Source organism: Polypterus senegalus, chromosome 8 (assembly GCF_016835505.1).
Source record: "Polypterus senegalus isolate Bchr_013 chromosome 8, ASM1683550v1, whole genome shotgun sequence".
Lineage (NCBI taxonomy): Eukaryota > Metazoa > Chordata > Cladistia > Polypteriformes > Polypteridae > Polypterus > Polypterus senegalus.
The window spans coordinates 104,778,953-104,802,412 of record NC_053161.1 but is presented as its reverse complement, the minus strand read 5'-3'; the positions used below and the strand labels follow the sequence as shown (position 1 = coordinate 104,802,412).

Here is a 23,460-nt window from a genome sequence, read left to right as displayed (position 1 = left end):
TGGGTCTTCCCCGGGGCCTCCTCCCGGTTGGGCGTGCCCGGAACACCTCACCAGGGAGGCGTCCAGGAGGCATCCTGATCAGATGCCCGAGCCACCTCATCTGACTCCTCTCGATGCGGAGGAGCAGCGGCTCTACTCTGAGCCCCTCCCGGATGACTGAGCTTCTCACCCTATCTTTAAGGGAAAGCCCAGACACCCTGCGGAGGAAACTCATTTCAGCCGCTTGTATTCGCGATCTCGTTCTTTCGGTCACTACCCATAGCTCATGACCATAGGTGAGGGTAGGAGCATAGATCGACTGGTAAATTGAGAGCTTTGCCTTACGGCTCAGCTCCTTTTTCACCACGACAGACCGATGCAGAGCCGCATCACTGCGGATGCCGCACCGATCCGCCTGTCGATCTCACGCTCCATTCTTCCCTCACTCGTGAACAAGACCCCGAGATACTTGAACTCCTCCACTTGGGGCAGGATCTCTCCCCAACCCTGAGAGGGCACTCCACCCTTTTCGGCTGAGGACCATGCTCTCGGATTTGGAGGTGCTGATTCTCATCCCAGCCGCTTCACACTCAGCTGCGAACCGATCCAGAGAGCTGAAGATCACGGCCTGATGAAGCAAACAGGACAACATCATCTGCAAAAGCAGTGACCCAATCCTGAGTCCACCAAACCGGACCCCTTCAACACCCTGGCTGCGCCTAGAAATTCTGTCCATAAAAGTTATGAACAGAATCGGTGACAAAGGGCAGCCCTGGCGGAGTCCAACTCTCACTGGAAGCGGGCTCGACTTACTGCGGCAATGCGGACCAAGCTCTGACACGGTTGTACAGAGACCGAACAGCTCTTATCAGGGGTCCGGTACCCCATACTCCCGGAGCACCCTCCACAGGATTCCCGAGGGACACGGTCGAATGCCTTTTCCAAGTCCACAAAACACATGTAGACCGGTCGGGCAAACTCCCATGCACCCTCCAGGACTCTGCTAAGGGTGAAGAGCTGGTCCACTGTTCGCGACCAGGGCGAAACCACACTGTTCCTCCTGAATCCGAGGTTCACTATCCGACGGACCCTCCTCTCCAGAACCCCGAATAGACTTTTCCAGGGAGGCTGAGGAGTGTGATCCCTCTATAGTTGGAACACACCCTCCGGTCCCCTTTTAAAGAGGGGACCACCACCCCGGTCTGCCAATCCAGAGGCACTGTCCCGATGTCCATGCGATGTTGCAGAGGCGTGTCAACCAAGACAGTCCTACAACATCCAGAGCCTTAAGGAACTCGGTATCTCATCCACCCCGGGGCCCTGCCACCAAGGAGTTTTTGACCACCTCGGTGACTTCAGTCCCAGAGATGGGAGAGCCCACCTCAGAGTCCCCAGGCTCTGCTTCCTCGTGGAAGGCATGTTAGTGGGATTGAGGAGGTCTTGAAGTACTCCTCCCACCGACCCACAGCGTCCCGAGTGAGGTCAGCAGCGCACCATCCCACCATATACGGTGTTGACACTGCACTGCTTCCCCTCCTGAGGCGCGGACGGTGGACCAGAATCTCCTCGAAGCCGTCCGAAAGTCGTTCTCCATGGCCTCTCAAACTCCTCCCATGCCCGAGTTTTGCCTCAGCAACAACGAAGCCGCGTTCGCTTGGCCTGCGGTACCTATCAGCTGCCTCCAGAGACCCACAGGACAAAAAGTCCTATAGGACTCCTTCTTCAGCTTGACGGCATCCCTCACCGGTGTCCACCAGCGGGTTGGGATTGCCGCCACGACAGGCACCGACCGCCTTGCGGCCACAGCTCCGGTCAGCCGCCTCAACAATAGAGGCACGGAACATGGCCCATTCGGACTCAATGTCCCCACCTCCCTCGGGGCGTGGTTGAAGTTCTGCGGAGGTGTGAGTTGAAGCTACTTCTGACAGGGGCCTCTGCCAGCCGTTCCCAGCAGACCCTCACAACACGTTTGGGCCTACCAGGTCTGACCGGCATCTTCCCCACCATCGGCCAACTCACCACCAGGTGGTGATCAGTTGACAGCTCCGCCCCTCTCTTCACCCGAGTGTCCAAGACATATGGCGCAAGTCCGACACACGACCACAAAGTCGATCATCGACCTGAGGCCTAGGGTGTCCTGGTGCCAAGTGCACATATGAACACCCTTATGCTTGAACATGGTGTTCGTTATGGACAATCCGTGACAGCACAGAAGTCCAATAACAAAACACCGCTCGGGTTCAGATCGGGGCCATTCCTCCCAATCACGCCCTTCCAGGTCTCACTGTCATTGCCCACGTGAGCATTGAAGTCTCCCAGCAAAACGAGGGAATCCCAGAAGGTATGCCCTCTAGCAACCCCTCAGAGACTCCAAAAGGGTGGATACTCCAAACTGCTGTTGGCATATGCACAAACAACAGTCAGGACCCTTCCCCACCCGAAGGAGGGAGGCCACCCTCTAGTCCACGGGGTAAACCCCAATGCACAGGCTCCAGTGGGGGCAATAAGTATGCCCACACCTGCTCGGCGCCTCTCACCGGGGGCAACTCCAGAGTGGTAGAGAGTCCAGCCCCTCTCAAGGAGATTGGTTCCAGAGTCCAAGCTGTGCGTCGAGGTGAGTCCGACTATATCTAGCCGGAACCTCTCGACCTCGCGCACTAGCTCAGGCTCCTTCCCCTTCAGAGGTGACATTCCACGTCCCAAGAGCCAGTTTCTGTAGCCGAGGATCAGACCGCCAAGGTCCCCGCCTTCGGCCACCACCCAACTCACACTGCACCCAACCTCCTTGGCCCCTCCCATAGGTGGTGAGCCCATGGGGAGGAGGACCCACGTTACCTCTTCGGGCTGTGCCCGGCCGAGCCCCATGGGTGCAGGCCCGGCCACCAGGCGCTTGCCATCGAGCCCCACCTCCAGGCCTGGCTCCAGAGGGGCCCCGTGACCAGCGTCGGGCAAGGGAAAACGTTGTCCAAAGTTTTTGCTCTTCATTGGAGGTTTGTTGAACCGCTCTTTGTCTCATCCCTCACCTAGGACCAGTTTGCCTTGGGTGGCCCTACCAGGGACATAAAGCCCCGGTCAACATAGCTCCTAGGGTCATTGGGACACGCAAACCCCTCCACCACGATAAGGTGACGGTTCAAGGAGGAGTGGCTGTAAACCGGTAAGTGAAAATAGTTGTTCGCGAGTGACCTGACTGACGTTTATAAGTCCTTAAGAGACTTTATAACTGGATTAAGAGCATTCTATGGAAGGGGCTCCGTAGGATTCGATTAAATGGATTGATAGATAATATTGTAACAATGATAGAATGCAGCCCTTGTGAGAAATGTAACGTTTATTAATATAGAAGCTCGCTGTTTTTCTCATTTTTTCACGCTTTTTATTGCATCACTATTAAAATACATTGGTAATACAGTTTATTCGTTAACACGCTGTAATATACAAACATTAAAGAAGGTAATTTACATACGAAACTCACAAGAGTTAAACCATTAAGTAAAAGAGGGATTCAGAAATCTACCATTACAAACCGCCAAGAAAAGACCTGAGAATATTTCTAATTTGTATCGCCTTTGTGTTTTTACTGTTTTTTTTTCTTTCTTAATGCTATTTCTAATATGTTAATGTCTATACATAAAGATGCAATAGAAGGTCTAACATTTTGAATTTGAAACTTACGTAAATAATATCTACTAAGGAAGAAAAGTACACTGACTATATAATATTATCGTCAGATTAATAAACGGAACAATCGAATTACATTTAAACCGACTGGGAGAGATTTTTTGTCATTCTAGAAAGCAGTACTAATCATTCCAAAATATTGTAGAATACGTGCAGAAGTAAAAATGTGTGAAAGAGATTAACCTTCTGTGCAGAAACTACACTTTGGGGATGTATTATATTTCTGAATGAACTAATTAGTTTGATAAAATGAATTAATCATTTCTAAATTGATTACTTTAACATTGTTTGGTAGAAAAAATGAATATGGCATAGACCAAGCCATTTTCCTGTTTATGTGCCCAGCAGTGGACGGGGTTCATAAATTGGACCTGCTGTTTCTAATACTGATTTGCAATTTGCGATGTTTCGGATGAGACCCAAATGCACCCAGCAAATTTCAGGTAAACCAGGTGATGTCTTTGGCAGTTCTGTATTGGTCAAGTATGAGTGCATTGCTGCTACCAAACATTCCATGTCCCTTGCAAAACTGATAAGAGACTGACTCAGGAAGGGAAGCTGCCTTGGCTGAACATGGATTTTTCTTTAAAGCCCGTGTCTGTTTCAGTTCTTCTCTCACATATCTAAAGGTAGACATATAACATTAACTGTCAGTTCTGAATTAGCCCATGTGCGAATGGGAGTGTGTGCCTTGAGATGGACTGACACCCTGCACAGCGTTGCTTCCTACCTTGTTCCTATTATGCCCCTACAACACTGAATTGAATTATAAGGCTTTGAGAATATTACATGTTATGATCCTCCATCTTGTAAAATGACAGCAACAGATTGAATGTGATCTCAGACAAGCACATAATTAGAACAATAATTAAATGTAATGAATTACATTTATATATCCTTTTTTTAACCTATACTCAAAGTGCTTTACATAGACAGTAGGGAACCACTTCAGCCATCACCAATGTACAGAATCCACCTGGATAATGCAATGGCAGCCATTCTTGCACCAGTACACTCACCGCACTTTATCTATTAGTTGGTGAAGGGGTGAGAGAGATAGTTAGCCAATAAGTGAGAGGGGATGAATAGGAGGTCAGAATGGATGAGGCTGTGGTGGACAATTTAGACAGGACATTCGGAAACACCATACTCTTTTTAAGTGATGCCCAGGGATTACTGAGTGTCATGACCTCGGATTTACGTCTCATACAAAGGACGGTGTCACTTTATATAGGTCATTGACCCCATCACTGCACTTGGCCATTGGGATCCACACACTTACCACAGTGTAAGTACCCTCTGCTGCTCTCATCAATATCTTTTCCAGCAGCAACCCAAGCTTTGACAACTGCACAGGTATTAATTGAAGAGTAATGGAGAAATGAAACAGGAGAATGAAAGCTGAAAGAGAAAATAACACTAGGCACTTGAATTTTTTTTTAATTGTAAAACATTTGTACGGGTTCACCAAAGAAAGCTTTACAAAAGTATAAGACTTTTAATTGTGTGCCCTGTCACTAATCTAAAGAGTCAATATGTATTTTTGGTGTTAGGATCCTGCCTGCACCTTTCCCTAAGTCCCACTTTTTTCATTTCCTTTAGCTTTTACCTTTTGTTCTTCTTATTTTTTACTCAGGGTCTTGTTTTACAATTTAAGTGATTTGACTTTTTTTTTTAGTTTTAGACCTGCTTTTTTATCACACCATACCATTTTGTTTTGTTAAATAAGCTAATTCTTTGGCCAAAATTCATGTGACATTATTGTACGTTTCCAGCCATTTTCAGTCATAGTTTCATTTACATAATCTTAGAAAGTCAGAAAGAGCAATCATGTAGTTTGATATTCCCAGTGACTAAATCCAACTAGTTTGCAACTCAAGCTGAGAAAATCAAACCGGTTTCATTTTGTCTTAAATCACAAGAGTGTGTGTGTGTGTGCAAGAGTTGAGAATCAATAAATGCTCACCTGGAAAATAGAAAGAATATAATACAGTAGTGAGGAATAAGGAATGTGGATGTTATGGACCACATAAAGACAAAAGAGGCTCATCTGTCTTATGACTCATGTCTTACGTACCACAACATCATGGAAAAAAGCCAAAAAAGGACTAAGGTTTCGGATGAACTCACCATACCAAGAAAAAATTCTTAGAGCCCCTGGCTCTGGCAGGCAGCATATTATTGGCTCATGATACTTTGGAAATGTGAAAACTGTGCTAGAAAGTTGTCAATTGGACACGCCCTGCAATTTGTAGTCATGTAATCCGACAATGAGACTGGCAACTGCAGTTGTCAAATTTGACATCCCCTCCAACTAGTTGTATAAGGTGACATAGTTACTAGCCCTTCCCCTTTATTTTCCCCAGATAGATAAATAGATACTTTATTAATCCCAAGGGGAAATTCACATAATCCAGCAGCAGTATACTGATACAAAAAAACAATACTAAATTAAATAGTAATAAAAATGCATGTAAGAGCAGACAATAACTTTGAGTAATGTTAGCATTTACTCCCCCGGGTGGAATTGAAGAGTTGCATAAGGGGAGGAACAATCTCCTCAGTCTGTCAGTGGAGCAGGACGATGACAGATGTGACATTAACTGAGAATGCAGTCATCAAGGATTGCAGGCAACTTTATATCAGAACTTTTTAGTTAAGCTGTGTAGTAAGCTCAAGTGGAGGCCACATTAATATATACATACAACTATCTCTGCTTCATTTTATGCTTAACCTTATTTTCTTGACAAATTAATGTTGGTTATTACAACAGCATTTATTCCTAAAATACACTATTTGACGGCAATCATTAATTAATGAGTTGCTCAGTTAAAATTAGTTACCAAACTACTGAGAGCTACAGCTGCAAGTTTGAAATAAACTACATCAATCACTGCATCTTTATTTTCTTTGTTTATTTAGATATGTTATTACTAAAACACTAAAAAGACACATACTAATGATTAGTAAATAGTTTCATTTTTTTTATCAGAACTAGCAACTAAACCTCTGAACTAACTTGAAAAATATTGTTTATCTGACCATTTAAATAGCTAATTTCTCCAAATAAAGATTGCAATTTAATTTCATGAATACATTATACTTTTTTTTAATAAAATTGCAGTAATAACCTATGTTATTAAGAAGTGTGGTGTGACTTTTCAGCTGTTGCTGTTTTAGTTTTAATTTCACTCATATGTATGTCTTCCAATTCCTCCCTAATTTTTACCTGAAGTTGCTTAAACTTAAACAAAAACGAAGGTTTATTTTGGTGCGTTGTTTTTGTTACCTCTAGAGGGCAGCAGCAGTTTATTTTTTGCTCTCTTGCTGTTGAGAACAAGTTCTGCAAAATATGCCAGTATTATCCTAGAGTTGAGTTTAGAGTGGGGTGCCAGTTAGTCTGTAGCTGCCTACTGTACTATGTACTGATTGAACTCCCATTAGTTCCCTACTTCTCATTCATAGAAGATCACCCCTTAAGTCAGGAATTTAGCTGTTGTGCTTTGGTATTGGTAATTTGCAAATAGTTCGATTTTCTCTGAATTGTTTAATTGTTTAATTAAGTATTTTAAATTTATAAATTAGTAATTGAATAGATTTTATTGGTAATTTGGATGCATTTTTAGGATTTTGGCCCTCCATTTTATAGCAATTACAACATTTTAGGAATAAAACACGCTGGGGTATGGAATTCACATCTCAACTTCATTATTTTTTTGGTTACAAATGAATATTTAAGGCATTCACATTTGTAAGTGAACAGATCCACCACCATTTATTTCTGTGGCAACCATGATTCCCTACTGCCGCTAGATATTACCATAGGGAATGCCATTAAAACAGTTCTGTAACCCCTCTATGATAAAAATCAGGATCAGAATCGCTTTTATTTGCCAGTTCTTAATATACAAGAATTTAGCTTGGTAGCTTTGGAGCAAAGTAACAAAAACAAATTAACATACAAATAACAAAATTAACATAACTAACATGCTTTATAAACAGTTGCACAATGGTACAATTATAAAGGTAATGTTCAAATGAGGATGTACAAGTGAAGGTGTGAGTACGTAGTTTCTAAACACACACACATGTACAGTACATACACTGTAGATATTTACACCTTCATATAGCATATGAGACAACACATTAGTAAATGAGGAAGACAGGCTAAATTACTGGTTTATGAGGTCTTTGGGAAAGAAACTACTGAGGTATCTAATAGTTTTGTTTTTTCATTGCCCTAAAGTGTTTAACCAGAGGGGCGTTTTTTGGAGCGAGTGATGTCCTGGATGTGATGAGACCGTGGTGATCATTTTTGACATGGTTAGTGACACTAGATTCATACAGGTCTGCAACAGATGGAAGAGCACCACTTATTATTTTCTCAGCATTCACCACAATATGCTGTAATTTATTTTTGGAATGGACTGTTGCCAAACCAAACCAGACAACAACCAGACAACAGACTTCCTACTGTGTATCCTGCTATCTAGTTTACGCATCTAATGATGCCTTCAATAGTTTGAGCTGAAGCACACGCACTTTGATGCAGCTCTTCTCTGCCAACAAAGGAAAGTGTGTAATTGCAAAATCTGTTATATCACATCATTCATTCCAATGCTTGTCACAGTATTTATGCCTCTGTTAATACTGGAGGCATGACAAGTATTGTATCATCATCAGACATGAGCCTGTGAGACTTTTCATAAGCATTTAGTTTAAGCAATACTATAGAGATGCCCAGTACTGTATTGCTCAAGTTGAAACTCACATTCATTTTCTTCCTCTTCATCTCTTTCCGCTTCTTTGTGGGGTCGTTGTACTTGATGAACCTTTTCCATATAGCTCAGCCCTGCACCTTCTCTCCTGTAAGATCTTCTTTTACTTTATCTATCAAACTCCACTTTGACCTCCATTGCTTTCACTTCTCCTTTATTTCTACTCCTATCACTCTTTTGCCCATGTATTCATTGTTTCTCCTCATCACATGTCCATATCACTTCAACCTACTTTCCTACACTTCCTTAGATATCTCTGCCTATGATTCTCTCATTTATTATTGTGTTCATCTTTGCAGCTGGACATATCCATCTCAACATTCCAATTTCTGCCTCATCCCATCTTCTTCTCCTGTGCTCCCTTTACTCCCCATGTTTCAGCTCCGTAAATTATTGCTGGTCTTACCAGTGTTTTGAAAACCTTACCTTTATCCCTAGCCTTGATTCTGCAATCACACGATACTCCTGATACCTTCTTCCAGTTGTTCTATCCACACTGCACTCTATGAGTTTTCTCTGGACCCAGTTCTCCACCTCGGGCTACTACTGATCCTAGGTATTTTTTACTATTATTTATTTTACAAATAAATTTAATCAAGGCAACTTAAAACATTTGAGAGATACAGTTGGTTACATTTCTTTTATTTTTTCAATTGGAGCACAGGCAGGCAGATGAAGTGACTTGCTCATGGCCATACAGTTAGTAGTTGGATTTGAACCCTCAGCTTCAGGATTTCTAATCTAAGACTTAAAACGTTACACCACTGTTTTCAATAGCTTGTTCTGCATGCTAGCTTGTGAGTCCTGATCATCATTAAACCTCAAATATTCTATCTTCATCCTGTTTATCTTCAATACTTTATTTTTCAATGACCTTCTCCATTCTCCCAACTTCCACTCTTCTTTCTCTTTTCTGGTGGTACACAACACAATGTCATCAGCAAAAAGCATACACTGGAGAAATTGATCTTTTATGCCATGAATCAGCACTTTCATAACCAATCAAAGAGTTAAGGGCTTAAAGAAATAATAATTTTATTTATGTGTTTCATGTTTAATTGAACATAATTTTTCTGTATTAATTATGATTAATTTTGGACTATTGTATTACCAGTAATTTATAATACAACATGTATTAATAATATTATCTACCAGTAGCTCATCACCAGCCTCCATGCTGACAACACCGCCCTTTTGGTTTTGGGTCATTGTCATTCCTGTCGGTGTAGGTTGTGTTATATTTACAAATCAATTTTACTTGTACTTGGATGTTATAAACTTGTGATACGCTGCAAGGTAGGAACTCTTTTACTAGACTAAGGAGTTTTAATTTCAGGTCATTCAAAACACCGTTAGTCTATTCAAGAGGACTGACTGAGATATATGTAATTATACAGCTTATTTTTTGGTTATCAAATAATTTAAGGTTTGCATCAAGACTAAATTTACTGGTTGCCCCACAACAGGGATTATGGGTAACAGCTTCAGGATAGTAACAAGTGGGATAAACAACAGCCTGTGATTTAAGATCATATGACTGCAGCCTGGATGGTGCTCTAATCAGTCAACCAGGCAGTTTTGCTGCCATATTTTGGGATAATACATAAGATCCCCTACAGTTAGGATGAAGACCATCTCTTTTGAAAAATTCAGGCCTTTCCCAAAAATCATCCCAATTGTTAACAAACGCTATGCTTTTATTTGCACACCAGGTTTCTAGCCAGCAATGAAGGGAATGCAATCTGCTATAAATCACATCCCCTCTATATAATCTTGGTAAGGGGCCAGATACTGTACAAATATGGCTTCTGCCTAACCAATGTGCTCTTCCCAAGTCAAATATCCTCAACAGTTCCCAGTATTAACCATGAGTGAGACATTTTTTCTATTTAACACATGCTCTCAGAATTTTGATTCAGTTAATCCAGGATGTCATATTATTTTTAACCGAAAAATGGCAGCTAATACATTCATCGGTGTTACAGTTAAGCTACTTTTACATTGTGTGTCCACTATGACAAGTCACGTTCAGAATATTGGGGTGATGCATGTTATTGTGCTCATGTTCAAAGCATTTATAAAATGTAATACTGTATCTTTTAAGCTTTTGAAATCTCTGTTTCTTAACCTATTTACCAAACTGTTTTTTTTTTTCTTTTTTAGGGTTGTTGTCATTTGTCTGTTCTATTTTACGGGTACTTGCTGATTTCTTTATCTTTCTTGCTTCTCCGAATTGGTGGTATCCTCTTCTCTTCTCTCTGACCTTGTTGCTTCTTTGAAAAGAATATTCTGTACTTTAGTTTACCCTTGAATTATGTGCTATGAAAATGTTTTGTAGGCAGTTAGAGGGCCTTTATAGGAAAAAACTTACTGCAGTGCACGATGAATGATATGAAGTTACCACTCATTTGTAGCAAAGTAGTTTTTCATTAATTCAACATGTTTATCCACTATAAATAATAAATAATGTTCAGTCCTTATATCAACAGCTTGTACTGTGTGAAAGCTCAGCTATTTGTCCATTTCTAGTCTGATCAAGTGTTGCAGCCACTCCTGACTTCAGATGTGGTGTGATTTCTTCAGGTGACACTGCTTCATTTGCTAGCTTGTTAAATAAGGTAATTTTCCTAATTACTCATTCAACACTATGCCTGTTACTTTACATGTATGTCTGTCCTGTCCTTCATCATATGTACAGTAAATACAGTATATTACTTTATGTGTATAGTTTTAAGTTAACTGCCAATAGAAAGGCAAATGCCTAATAATTATATCTAGAAAGAGATGCATTATGGGATAATTTTCTTTTTTAGAATTCTTAGGAATTTGAGTTGCTGTCATCCTGCTGGTCAGTTTGTATTTGTTGTTCTTTTTAACACCAAATAATTCTGATTTAAGCTTTTGTTGTAGCTTAGATTAGATGTCCTATTGCATATGCAGCTCTGCACCCATCTTTTGCTGGTATGACTTAAGACCCAATGAGGACTGCTCTTTTTAGACTATATATTCTGCCTATTGTGCTCTCCTCACTTGCTTGATACAGTGTATGAATCAGCAGATCCTCCATTCATTCCATTACACATAAATGCCATATGTTATCATTGTACCTCTTTAGTCTTTCAGTGTTCACCCCCACCTTCCCCCAGGAAAACGTCTGTTAAAAGTTTTCTTAAAGTAAGATCAGCAAAATTCTACTTGTATAGACCTACTTACAACCATGCATTTCTTTAGCAGACGTATGCAGTTATCTCACAATTAGTTACTCCTAATAGCAAACCAGAAGACATTAATAGGCAGGTTTCAAAGAGTGAGCATGACACTGAACCTGCCGTGTTCAAGGCAGTGAATAATGATCATGTTAATGTTGACAATAATAATTGTTCAGTTCGAGAACAGTAGGAACTTTTGGTGAGCTCTGATATAGTGCCTATTCTTAGTCAGCATCTTGACTCATATTTTGGTTCTAATGCAATGGTTCTCTCTGCAATGGTTTCAAACTTCATATCATCTCTGTTTGGCAGACAATGGTAACAATAAGTTTTCACCTAGCCCCTTTACCCTCCGGCCCTGGAGGGCCACAGTAGCTGCAGGTTTTCATTCTAACCATCTTCTTAACTAGTGACCAGTTTTTGCTGCTAATTAGCTTCTTTTGCCTTAGGTTTAATTAACTTGACTCAGGCCCTTTAGTTGTTTCCTTTTCCTTAATTAGCAACCAGACAATAATGAGACACAAAAGAAGCCGCTACATGACCAGCTCACCTATGTCCATCATGCAATATCTGAAATTAAAGAAAGTTGATGGTCTCAGTAAGGTTGATCACTCAGGTTACCAAAACATTTTGATGGTGTTCTTAGAAAAAACAGAAAAATCAACCATTCTGGAAATGTCTGCTCTGGCAGAATGAGAGCAGCAAAAAGCCATGGAATTAAATAACAGGTTTAATTAACTACAAGAATCATCTTCTCATTAAGAGATTGGTTGGAGTCTAAAATCCCAGTTTAGCTGGTCAAATGTTGGCTCGTTTCATATCTCATTTCTGTTTGGCTGTCATTTAATGAAGAAAGGAATACATTCAGAGGACTGAATCCTTAAAAACAGGGCTATTAAAATGGAGGGAAAAGTAGTTAATTAGCAGTGAAAACTGCTCACTGATTAGAAAAAGGGTTAGAATGAAAACCTGACGCCACTGAAGCCCTGCAGGGCCGGAGTTCGACACCGCTGACCTGTGGTATTCTGCAGAATTCTTGGACCAATACTTTTTGTTGTTGATTCCCATCTAGTTGACATCAAGACAGCAAGGCCTGAAATTCAATTTCTTTGCTAACAATGCTCAGATGTTCATGCAAAAGGATACTTCTGAATTTCTACCAGCTTTGTCAGTTGACAGTCTTGTCCAAGTCAATTCCTACATGAGCCACACCTGAAGGTTATAGTGAAGCATCACTTTGTAGGCACTAAAACACAACATAAATCACTACACCCTTTCAGCACAGATAGAATTGACCCTACTATATCTGGCTCCTTCAAAGTCAGGACATGGGGTGTCACTTTAGATGCAAACTTGTCACCTGAAATACAGTACAACCACAATTTTACTTTTCGTTCAAATCACCAATAATTATCAACTTGGACCCTGTCTCAACAATCAGGGAGCACATGTTTCTCACTTCCAGTTAGGACCAATGTTACTCAGTATTTTTTGTAGCATGAAAATAATAAATAGATACCAGTGTGTTAAAAATTCAGCAGTTAGCTTGCCCCATACTAACCTTTTAAGTAGATTACAGTCTCACTTATTTCTTATTGTTGGATGCCAATTAAATATAATTTCTCAGAAAACTATTGTTCACATAACCAAAACCTTCATGTTATTGGTCACAGGTTACCTTTTTGATTTTCTACACTCCATGTCACAGTCTGAAGACCTTTAGCTCATTGGACCCGACACTAAATACAAATCCCTGGGCTACTGAGCATTTCAGACTGCTGTGCGAGGCTGGAAAATTCCATTTATCTTCCATTTCACTATTTCCCTGCAGTTTTTAGAAAGACGTTTTCTGACTGATGACTACATTCTTTATAATGACCTTCCTGTGTCAAGATTTCAGTCTTACATTTTTTAAAATACTTGTGAAGTATGCTATTGCGCTTTAAGATGCTTTTAAATTATTATTATAGAAGTAATTTTCAAAAAGACCTACAACGTTATTGCTTGCTTTTTCAGTCCCAACATTTTTAATTAACTCGCCTTTTTTCTCTATTCTTGGATATGGTCAAAAAAGGTGTAGCAAGAAACTGAAGAAATTGATTCTGTTTTAGTTCAATAATAATAATAATAATAATAATAAAAACTTTTACAGAAAGTAACAAACAATTGAATTTATATTTTACACTTTTGGCTATATAGTGTGGAATGGTGGCACTCAAATTCTGCAGACTCCACAAGTAGAACAATCTCCTCTCCCCTTTCTGTGATTCCTACCGGCTGTAGGTTTTCATTGAAATCAGTCTCTTAATCAGAAGCCCATTTCCTTTTTTGATGGAACTTCTTAATGAATGTGCTTCAAATTTGCACTCCCCAGAGAAATCTGAAAACTCCAAGTGAAGAAAAAAGTGTTTAAGATATTTATTTTAAAGAACCTTTGTCCCCGATGCATTCATTAGAACAGAAACTCTAATGAGTTTTCTAGAAACTATTTTTCAATCTGATTCATTGCTAGAAAGGATTTTGTTCTGCACAGAATAGACACTATTTTAAATCATTAAGTCCTTAGCACAGGCATGATTGAGTGATTCATTTTTAAGTCAGGCCGTTGCTTGTTCACTGTAAATTGCCTACTATTTTAAAAGATAGTTTGGAAAAATAAAACAAAAATCATAGGATTCATAAAGGGCAAGGTTTGAAATGTAAGTTTGTTTGCTTACTGGTACGACCATAATGAATGTTTTAGTAAATGACACATTTTGCTGGGTACACATACTCAGCTGTGATAGTAGAAAATAAGAAATTTAATTTATACCAGGACTTCAATAAAATTTAAAAGTTAGCTTCTCATTTACATTAATTAAAAGACAAGTGTCTGTGTGTCCGTCAGGTTGCTATATCTCTGTCAATCTAACATATGGTGCATGACAAACATTTGTAGTAATAAAATGCATTGCATTTGTCATTTCAACAAATGCTGCATAATATTAACAGTGCTTTCATAAATCCCATACCAAATGGTATATAACATACAGTAGTCATACTGTATGTGTTACAGTTGTTATTCCAACAGATGGTGCATCACAACAATTTGTTACTGCAAATGCTTGTAATGTGCCATCTGTTGGAATGATAAAATGCAGTTCATTTATTGCCACATGCATTGCAAAATACATTTCAATAGACAAATAGCAAACATTAATGCTGAGGTCTATGTTGATTACTTAGATTTCAACCTGTCTTGGATTGGTAGCACAGCTAGTTAATACATTAATTGCCTAATGACCTTAGGCCATTGCATCCATCCAGAATCCTGACTGGGGATGCATAATGTAGATGCTAGAAGATGCTAGAAGGGCTAAGTGTGTGCCAGCGGAGTTTGAAAACCAGGAATCTGAAACAGTAAGGCAGCAATATTAATCACTTTATCACTTTTTCATGATCTTTTTCTATAACATATAAGAGATACAGCATAAAAAAAACTTTTCATAGCACAGTGTAATGTGATCTGTACATGCATTCTCAAACCCAATTAATTCAGGGTCACTGAGAACTGGAGCTTTAGCTGGCATTATTGGACAAGAGGTAGGAACCATGTCTGGCTGGGGCACCAGTTCATTTGAGAAGAAAGCAGTGGTGCTCGGAAGATAGCAGTGTAAGTCGCTTTGGATAAAAAGTCAGCTAAGCCATGGTGTTTTATTTAGTATGGTATATTTTGCTGAACAAGAATTCAATGTTATCTGTCAAAATTGTACAATTATAGGTATCTTCCAGCAGATTGCAGGGGAAATACATCTTATGTAGCAACTGAGCAAAATGTTGTCAGTCTCAGGGAATGTAATAAACTTAGGGATGGTGCACCCTACGCAATGGACAAGCAATTTAGATTTATGTAAAGCTTACCAAACCATTTGTAAAGATTTTCTCAACACTTTAAGAAACATTGCAGCCATAAGAGTGCAAGGGGCACAAGCACCTTAAAAAGAGGCAGAAGAAGTGAAGGTTAGCACAAATCTCTAATTCTACTAACTGTTGACTTCTTAACTGTGTGTCTTATTTTAGACTGATACAAAAAACAGCAGTTAGGTAACCAATTTGAACCAACACCTTGTGATAATCTGCACTGTTGCAGTTGTTATATTTATTGTGTGGCATGTAATGTTCACTTTATTTTTTTATTAAACTTTTTGTGAGTATGTAAATGGCGTATGTTAGTAACTTTAACAATCCTCTCACCAAGGTCAGCTGCAGTTTATGTAAGTATCTGAACAGTTAATGCAAATGTTGCCCTAGTAGTTATACTACTAGTAGTAGGGATAAGCACTCTCAGAAACATTTTTTAAAGGTTGACATTAATGTTGATATTAACTTGTGTGTGTGCATACTGTTCATATATTTAATGAATACAGGGGAAAGTACTATGGTGGGCTGAACATTTTGACATTGAATTTTCAACAGATTTATATATTTTTGGCAATTCTGATCATGACCTGCTCATTTTCAGAGCAATCTCTCCCTGTGTGTCTTGACGTGTCTTGACGTGAGACACAATAACGAATTACTTATTTGAGATTAAATGGGCAAATAATTAATATAGCCAGACACCTCTTCAGTGTTTTGAGATACTTACCTGCTTTTTCTTGTGCTCCTTGGATATGAGTGTTCTAGAATTTTTCAGGTAAGGAAGAAGGAGTTTCCAAGGTAGGATAGTAAAAGTCACTGATGATGGAGCTGGAGAGTGGCAACCTGCTGAGTGTTGCTAACACGTGCAAATAAGAATTTCACTGTCACATCTTTATGTAAGCAAAGTCATGTGCTGGACATTTGAGATTTTTTAAGAACTGCTTTTATTGAGCAGTTATATTACTTCTGTTGAATGCTTACAAATAGTACTTATGAAAATCTCAACAACAAATATTAACGTTTTAATGCCATAAACTGTTAAATAACATTAGAAAAATGTTTGGACTGAGTTGAGGAGTTAATTGGCACATACTGTATGACTAGATATATTGGCACATTTCATTGACATCAATATAAATAATTCTAATTAAAAATGCATAAAATTCTTTGTTGGCTAAGTGTGCGTAAAATAGTAACAGCAATGAGGATGTGGATGACTATAAAAGAAAACTGTATCAAAGTTTCTAAATTACTTAGATAAACTGATTGCTTTTAGTAAAACAATCTTCAGATAAGCTTATGAAACATTTTCAATCTGTTATACTTCACAGCTTGCTTGCTTTCACATTTTATAGGACAAACTCAAGTGATGTGAAAAGTAAAAAAAATAAAAAATAAAGAAATAAAATAAAATCTCCAATATCAAAGTCATAAACACTCCACTACTCACTGCAGGAAAGTTAAGTTCAAGGCAATATTTTGGCATTTAATGCTATTCCTCTATAAAAATACTGCCACATTGCCATTTGTGGCACAGGGAAATGAATGACCATAATTGTTTGAAATTACATTTACATGAAGTAATAGCGGGTCATTTTTATAAATGTGCATAGCACTTGGTGTCTCTGCTAAATCTGTATACCTGTTAAACAGCACGTTTTCATAACATTTTGCTTTAGAAACCCAAAGTTACTTCTAACAGCCTACATCCAACAATTTTTCAGTACCATAATCTCAGTCTTGAAGTTGAAATTAAAATGGAGACTTTGAAGGCAGTTCCAGTGTTAACTGTAATCTTGAAAGTCAGTTGTGGAAAGTTTGTAGTCTGTTAAGAAAAGTTCATAACTTAGTTTTTTTGAATTTTACATTGCATGGGATTGGAAAACTGATAGCCCTTCTTTATGATGCAAGTGGAAATGTGTCCAGCAGTAAGACTTTGAATGCAGAGTTCATTGAAAATGTTTTGCTATAAGAAATTGTTCCTTGAAATCCTCAAACTCATTTTGCTTGTGGCCTTAGCAGAGGTTATGTTTCAGCAAGGCCCTTGATAGTTCATCCATGATGGCAGTCTCTTGTGGTTCAAGAAGTTTAAACTCCTGACTGAAGCTTATAAAGTGAAAGTACAGGGTGTTAAGGTGGGGGTGCAGTTCAAGTCGTGCTATTTCCTGAAAGTGTGCCCAGTAGAAATGAGCCAAAATGTGGAACAGGTAAAGGAAAATCTTCTGGGCCATGAAGATAAATCCAGGAGGAAATGTGGAACCTGCAAAAGAAGATAAATAATAAAAGAAAATGCATATATGCACATATTGCGTTGTTTCAAAAAGAATTACTGCTTAGCACTTGCCGAACTGAATGTGAATTTAATATCTGATATTAATTAGTACAACATTTGCTTCTAATTGTGTTGGATTAGGGCTGGTGGGAGCCAGTACCAGTCCATCGGTTTTGGGCTTAAAGTGGGAACCAACCCTGAACAAGTTTAACGTTTTTTTTTTTTTTAGTCATGTTTACACAAGAAAACATGAAATTTGCCTTCTCAGTTGCATCTAATAACAGACAGAATGAAATAAAACAGACAAATAGAAACAAGAAAGGTTAAGGTAAGGCAGTTAGATAATACATATTTAAAAAAAAAAAAAAAAAAAAAGGTTACAGGATATCTATCAAAACCTTAATCATTATCTCCGATATTTCTTATTGAAAAGTTGTATGGCACTAGGAAGAAAGGAGGTTGTGGAGCGATTTGTGTGGGTTTTCAAAGCGACTATCCTTCCTGATTTACTGAACTTTAGTTCTACATGTAATGGATGTCTGATGTCAGTTGAGATGATTTCCAGTTTCTTTAACATTGCCCTCTGACACACACTACCAGTACGTCGCTGGCAACACTTAAACCAGCACCCACACTTGATGGATAGATGCATTGAATGATTTTTTTGTTGCGATTGTGTTGAGAGGAATGTTATTCTCCTTTCTCAAGTCTTTCTGTAAGCATTTTGTATTTACACCCAGACTGCATTTAGATGTGAAGTATAGTAGTTTATCAAGGGAAGGGTATTTCTAGAAATTCTTAGATTTCATTAAGCGTATGAAAGAAATGGATGGATATAGGGGTTTTTGCATCTTATTTTTTCTTTTAATTTTGAAAATAAGTTTTAAAACAGATTTGCTTTGGCTATGGAATTTCTTACAATATGCATTATAGTTAATGCTTGATACTTTGCTGTATATGTAGTTGTACAATTTTGGAAATACTGCAGAAATGTAGCTGCAATTATAAATGCAAATGATTAATCACATGATGTGGTCAAATAATATCCTTTAAAGACAGTTTAATACTCAGTTAATTTATAGTTTTGAGAATACAGTTTTGATTTTGGTAGTTGGAATTATTACAGTAGCAGGAGACTGTGTTCCAAATCCCGGCCCAGTCACTACCTTTTCTGGAGTCTGTGTGTTCTCTCAATGTCTGCCAGTTTTCCTCCCACGTCTCAGCGATGTGTTTTGGATTGACTGCCCGCCTCTGTCTATGAGTGTGCCCTCTTAGGGTTCAATGCTCTTTTCAGGACTGGTTCTTGTGCTTCATGCTACTTGAATTGGATTTGACCTCTCACAATCCAGTAAATGGATTATCTAGCTGAATGAAATTATAGGTGTTTGTGGCCTAGTGGCTAAGGCAATGGACTGTAAAACACAAGGTTTCCATTTTTGATCCTCATCATTAAGTCACTGAGTGATCTGTTTAAGGAAATACAGAAATGATTGTATTACACTCCTTTAAACATGCACTCTTCTGCACATACATTCTCATTTTTAATCTATTTAAGGGTTGTAAGGATCTGGAGCCTACTGTATCTTGGCAGCACTGGGTGCTACATGGGAAACAACAGTGAACAGAGAGCCAGTGTATTGGAGGACCCACTCATTCACATACTCATTTAGGGCCCATTTGAAATTGCCAGCCTAAAATGAATGTGTTTATGGTTGTGGGAGAAAAACCAGAGTACCCAGAGGTGAACCGACATAAATTTAGTGAGGACATGCAAACTTGAAACTGATGAAATTAAACTGCAAGATTTGAACACAGAATGTTACTGTGAAATGGGAGCAGCACATTCTGATTTGCCACCCTGTTGTAACTTGACATTTGTAAATTAGTTTGAATGAGCATGTCAGCAATATGGTCTCACTTTATATTTTACATTGGTAGTCTTATTCATAGTAACATTAAACCAATCCATTTTTCCTAGCCCTTATCTATTTGTGATGTTTCTTCAGTTTGAATGATACGTTAAATTATAAACCTCTGTTAGAACTGAGATGCAGACTGATGTCTTCTCCCTCACATTAAGTACAATATCGCCATCTGTACTGTGAGAAAAAAAGAAGTACCCAACTCAAAGTGCAATCAACATGCAAGACTGCGGTCAAATTCAGGGAGTAACTAAACCATAGTCATGCCTTGAGAATTAGAATGTCAAAGACAGGAATACTGTAAATTGTGAATAGAAAAAGTTTGAATTATGAAGGGCAGAGCTGGTCTGTGATAAAGTCAATAAATGTAGTTGCCTAGGGTGTGATTTCATAGCTGAGTTGCACAAACACAAAACCAACTTATGGCATAATAAATTTTTCCAGTTTACTTGGGTGTGTCTCTGGCATGCAGTAGTCCATGGTGTAGAGAATTGAGAGAAATTCTGAAAGTGGACCAACATTTATAGGTCGTAAATGGCAAAAGTGCTACCTGGTCTGATGCCTGGAGGATTTCAATCTGCATGATTGTGCTTTAATTGCTGTTCATTAATCATAATCTTAACAAACTGTATATCACGACACATGACTGCTGTGCTTACATAAGAATTTCATACTATAAGAATCTTAAACGTTCTCTGTGATAGCATGCCATTTCTCTTTTTTCATAGTATGCTTTAATAGTAAAATATGCTGGTGTTTTATCAGTTGCTATAACTGTCTCTTTCACCAAATGTAAAAATCTGCTGTTGGTGTCACTGTTTCACAGGATGTTTGTCCTTTGTTACTGTGATGTGTGCTTTGAGTGTGTACCCTAGAAAGTTTTACTTTCAGCATGCTTAGTTTCATCGGTGGCTTCAATGTGATAAATAATGACCATATAAACCTGTAACTGATGATGATGTGAATGGAAAAGTGAAGATTCCACAATGGCTTCAATCTTTGAAATGACTCACCAATTTTAGTGGGAAAAACATTTTCATCTTCGAGGAGCTCCTGAATATAAGACATTGCATAGTCTGTATATAGAGGGGCAGAGCACTTCAGCTTTTTCCCTTGCTCATCATGCCAGTAATATATTCTGTAGAAACAAAGATGCAAGTTAGATAAGTACTTAAGGCCAGCACCCATTAGAATAACACTGTTAGCTTATCTTCATCTGTCCATTTACTAACCCTCCTCTATCCTATTTAGGGACATTGGGTGTTATTCCAAACATCTTAGTTATGTTTAAATATTGTAACTGTTACACAAAGTGGTGCGGTGCATAGTGCTACTGCCTTTTGTTTCATTTGTGCTGGGTTTGGATTCCTGCACCCTGTTGTTGTCTATGTGAAGTCTTCCTGTTCTCTCTGTGGCTGTCTGATTTCCCTCCCACATCCTACTGAGACATGAATGTTCGTGTTTTTTTGTTGAATCCTGATGGGTGTGTACATGAGTGGGCCCTGCGATGAATTGGTGCCCCATCAAGTGCTGGCTCCTCCTTTGCACTGTATGCTGTCAGGATAGACCTTCACAGTCCTGAATGGATTTCATATGGGCAGGCACTAAATTACGTGGGAGGCGTAACTCCACCTCCCACGGGCATCGAGCAGAAGTCTATTATAGTATATGGATGAAAAGATAGGTTCCAGTTATGACCATAACGCGTAGAATTTCGAAATGAAACCTGCCCAACTTTTGTAAGTAAGCTGTAAGGAATGAGCCTGCCAAATTTCAGCCTTCTACCTACACGGGAAGTTGGAGAATTAGTGATGAGTCAGTCAGTGAGTGAGTGAGTGGGTCAGTGAGGGCTTTGCCTTTAATTAGCTATAGATATATCTGAAAAAATTAAAGGTACACTTTTTATTCAGACAATAGCTTCAAGTCAGTGATACTTCTGGGATTTTGATCTGGTGAGTTAAGTAGCAAAGGGAGTTGTTAATCAGTTTCAGCTGCTTTGGTGTTAATGAAATTAACAAAAGGTGCACTAGAGGGGCAACAGTGAGACGATCCCCAAAACAGGAATGGTTCAACAGGTGGATTCCACTGACATTTTTCCCAGCTCATCTTTTCTGACTGTTTTTTCACTAGTTTTGCATTTGGATACGGTCGATGTCACTACTGGTAGCATGAGGCAATACCTGGACCCTACAGAGGTTGCACAGGTAGTCCATCTTCACCAGATTATACAGGTGGCTGCTCCAAACCTTTATATGACTCTGTCTCGTGTTTGTGACATTATGTATATATATAAAGATAGATAGATATATTTAGATAGATAGTTATATAGGGTGGCACAGTTGTAGCATTGCTGCCTCATAATAATGAGACCCAAGTTCACATCCTGGGTCCCTCCTGAATGCAGTCTGCATACTTTCCTAATATTCAAGTGTGTTTCCTATGGACACTGTAGTTTTCTCCCACTATCTAAAGACATGCAGCTTTGGTGCATTGGCAGGGCTATATAGGCCTTGGTGTTTGCAAATGTGTTCACCCCTTGATGGACTGGCACCCTCTCCAAAGGATTGATTTTGCCTTGCCCCGTTATGCTTTCTGGGTTGGGCTCCAGCTCCCCTCAGCCCAGCTCAGGATTAAGTGGGCTTAGAAAATGGTATGGTGTTTTTATACACATATGTATTTAAACATGTATATATAATAATGGTCTAAGCTCATTTGTTATTTTTTTGGACATTTAAATTTTTGTCACAGCATGCCATTAAAGAAGAATATCTCTTGCACATCATTTATGTTTCTTTACTGCCCCAAAATTATTGTTGTTAGAAAAATTAAAAGGATAAAAAAGCCAGTGAAAGTCCAAGTAAACTGGGCACATGTATAGCAAGACGAGCATTGGCTCCCTGAAAAATTGCACATTAAAGCTATTCAAACTCCACAACTGAACAATCAAGATAGAGTGATATTACTAAAGGCATGAAGCACATATCTCCATCCACTCATGTATTATCTGACAGACGGGAAGAGCCAAAGCAATGGGCAAATTTAAAGTTCCAGAGTCCATGGAGTAAACTGACAAACACAAAAGGCACTTGCAAACTCTCCACAGAGGAATTAAACTAGCATTCTGGTGCAGAGTGTGTGTTGTGCGTATGTGTGTGTGTGTTTGGTGCCTGACTCATACAGCCACCACCCTAACTGTGAATTCTAGCTGAAAGTCTTAAACAGGATGTAAACTTGCATACCATTCTGTACATGGAGTGTGAAAAAGCAACTAACTCAACCAGTTGTGTAATGCAACTCCAGTTTCAAAATCCTATTTTGCATGCATCACCTGCTTGATGCTGTGTGCTATCATATTTGTGTATGTGTCACCTAATTTGCTTGCATTACCATAAGTGTATGTTGGTTTAAGCAAAATGTGAACCAAAACATGACAGTTTCACCACACCCCAGCTCAACAAAGAATCTATATATATAATTCACTAAGGCAAGACACCCATGGAAAGCACACTGGAAGGGGCGTGGATTCACTAAGCCACCGACAAGTAAGACACCTATGGCGCACGCAGGAAGGAGCCACGCCCACCAACTCCAAGACCATTGGATACGACGACAACTCGCAGAGCCACGCCCACCAACTCGGACGCGACGACACAGAAAGAACGGCGTCATTTATATTCGTCTGTCGTAGAGGCCACATGCAATTCTGAGGCATGTTTCTC

General features: G+C 39.3%; 1 protein-coding gene across 2 annotated transcripts in view; it reads right to left on the bottom strand.

Annotated features, from left to right (window-relative positions):
* Nucleotides 1-16,473: 16,473 nt before the first annotated feature.
* LOC120534178 (MOB kinase activator 2) overlaps nt 16,474-23,460 on the bottom strand; it is a 34,366-nt gene continuing 27,379 nt past the window's right edge. For both annotated transcript variants that reach the window (XM_039761536.1, XM_039761535.1), the window contains exons 4-5: nt 20,755-20,879; nt 16,474-17,807 (exon numbers count right to left, since the gene is read on the bottom strand). In XM_039761536.1, the coding sequence (XP_039617470.1) occupies nt 17,563-17,807; nt 20,755-20,879 (370 nt within the window). In that variant the 3' untranslated portion in view covers nt 16,474-17,562. The remainder of the gene's footprint in view (nt 17,808-20,754; nt 20,880-23,460) is intronic.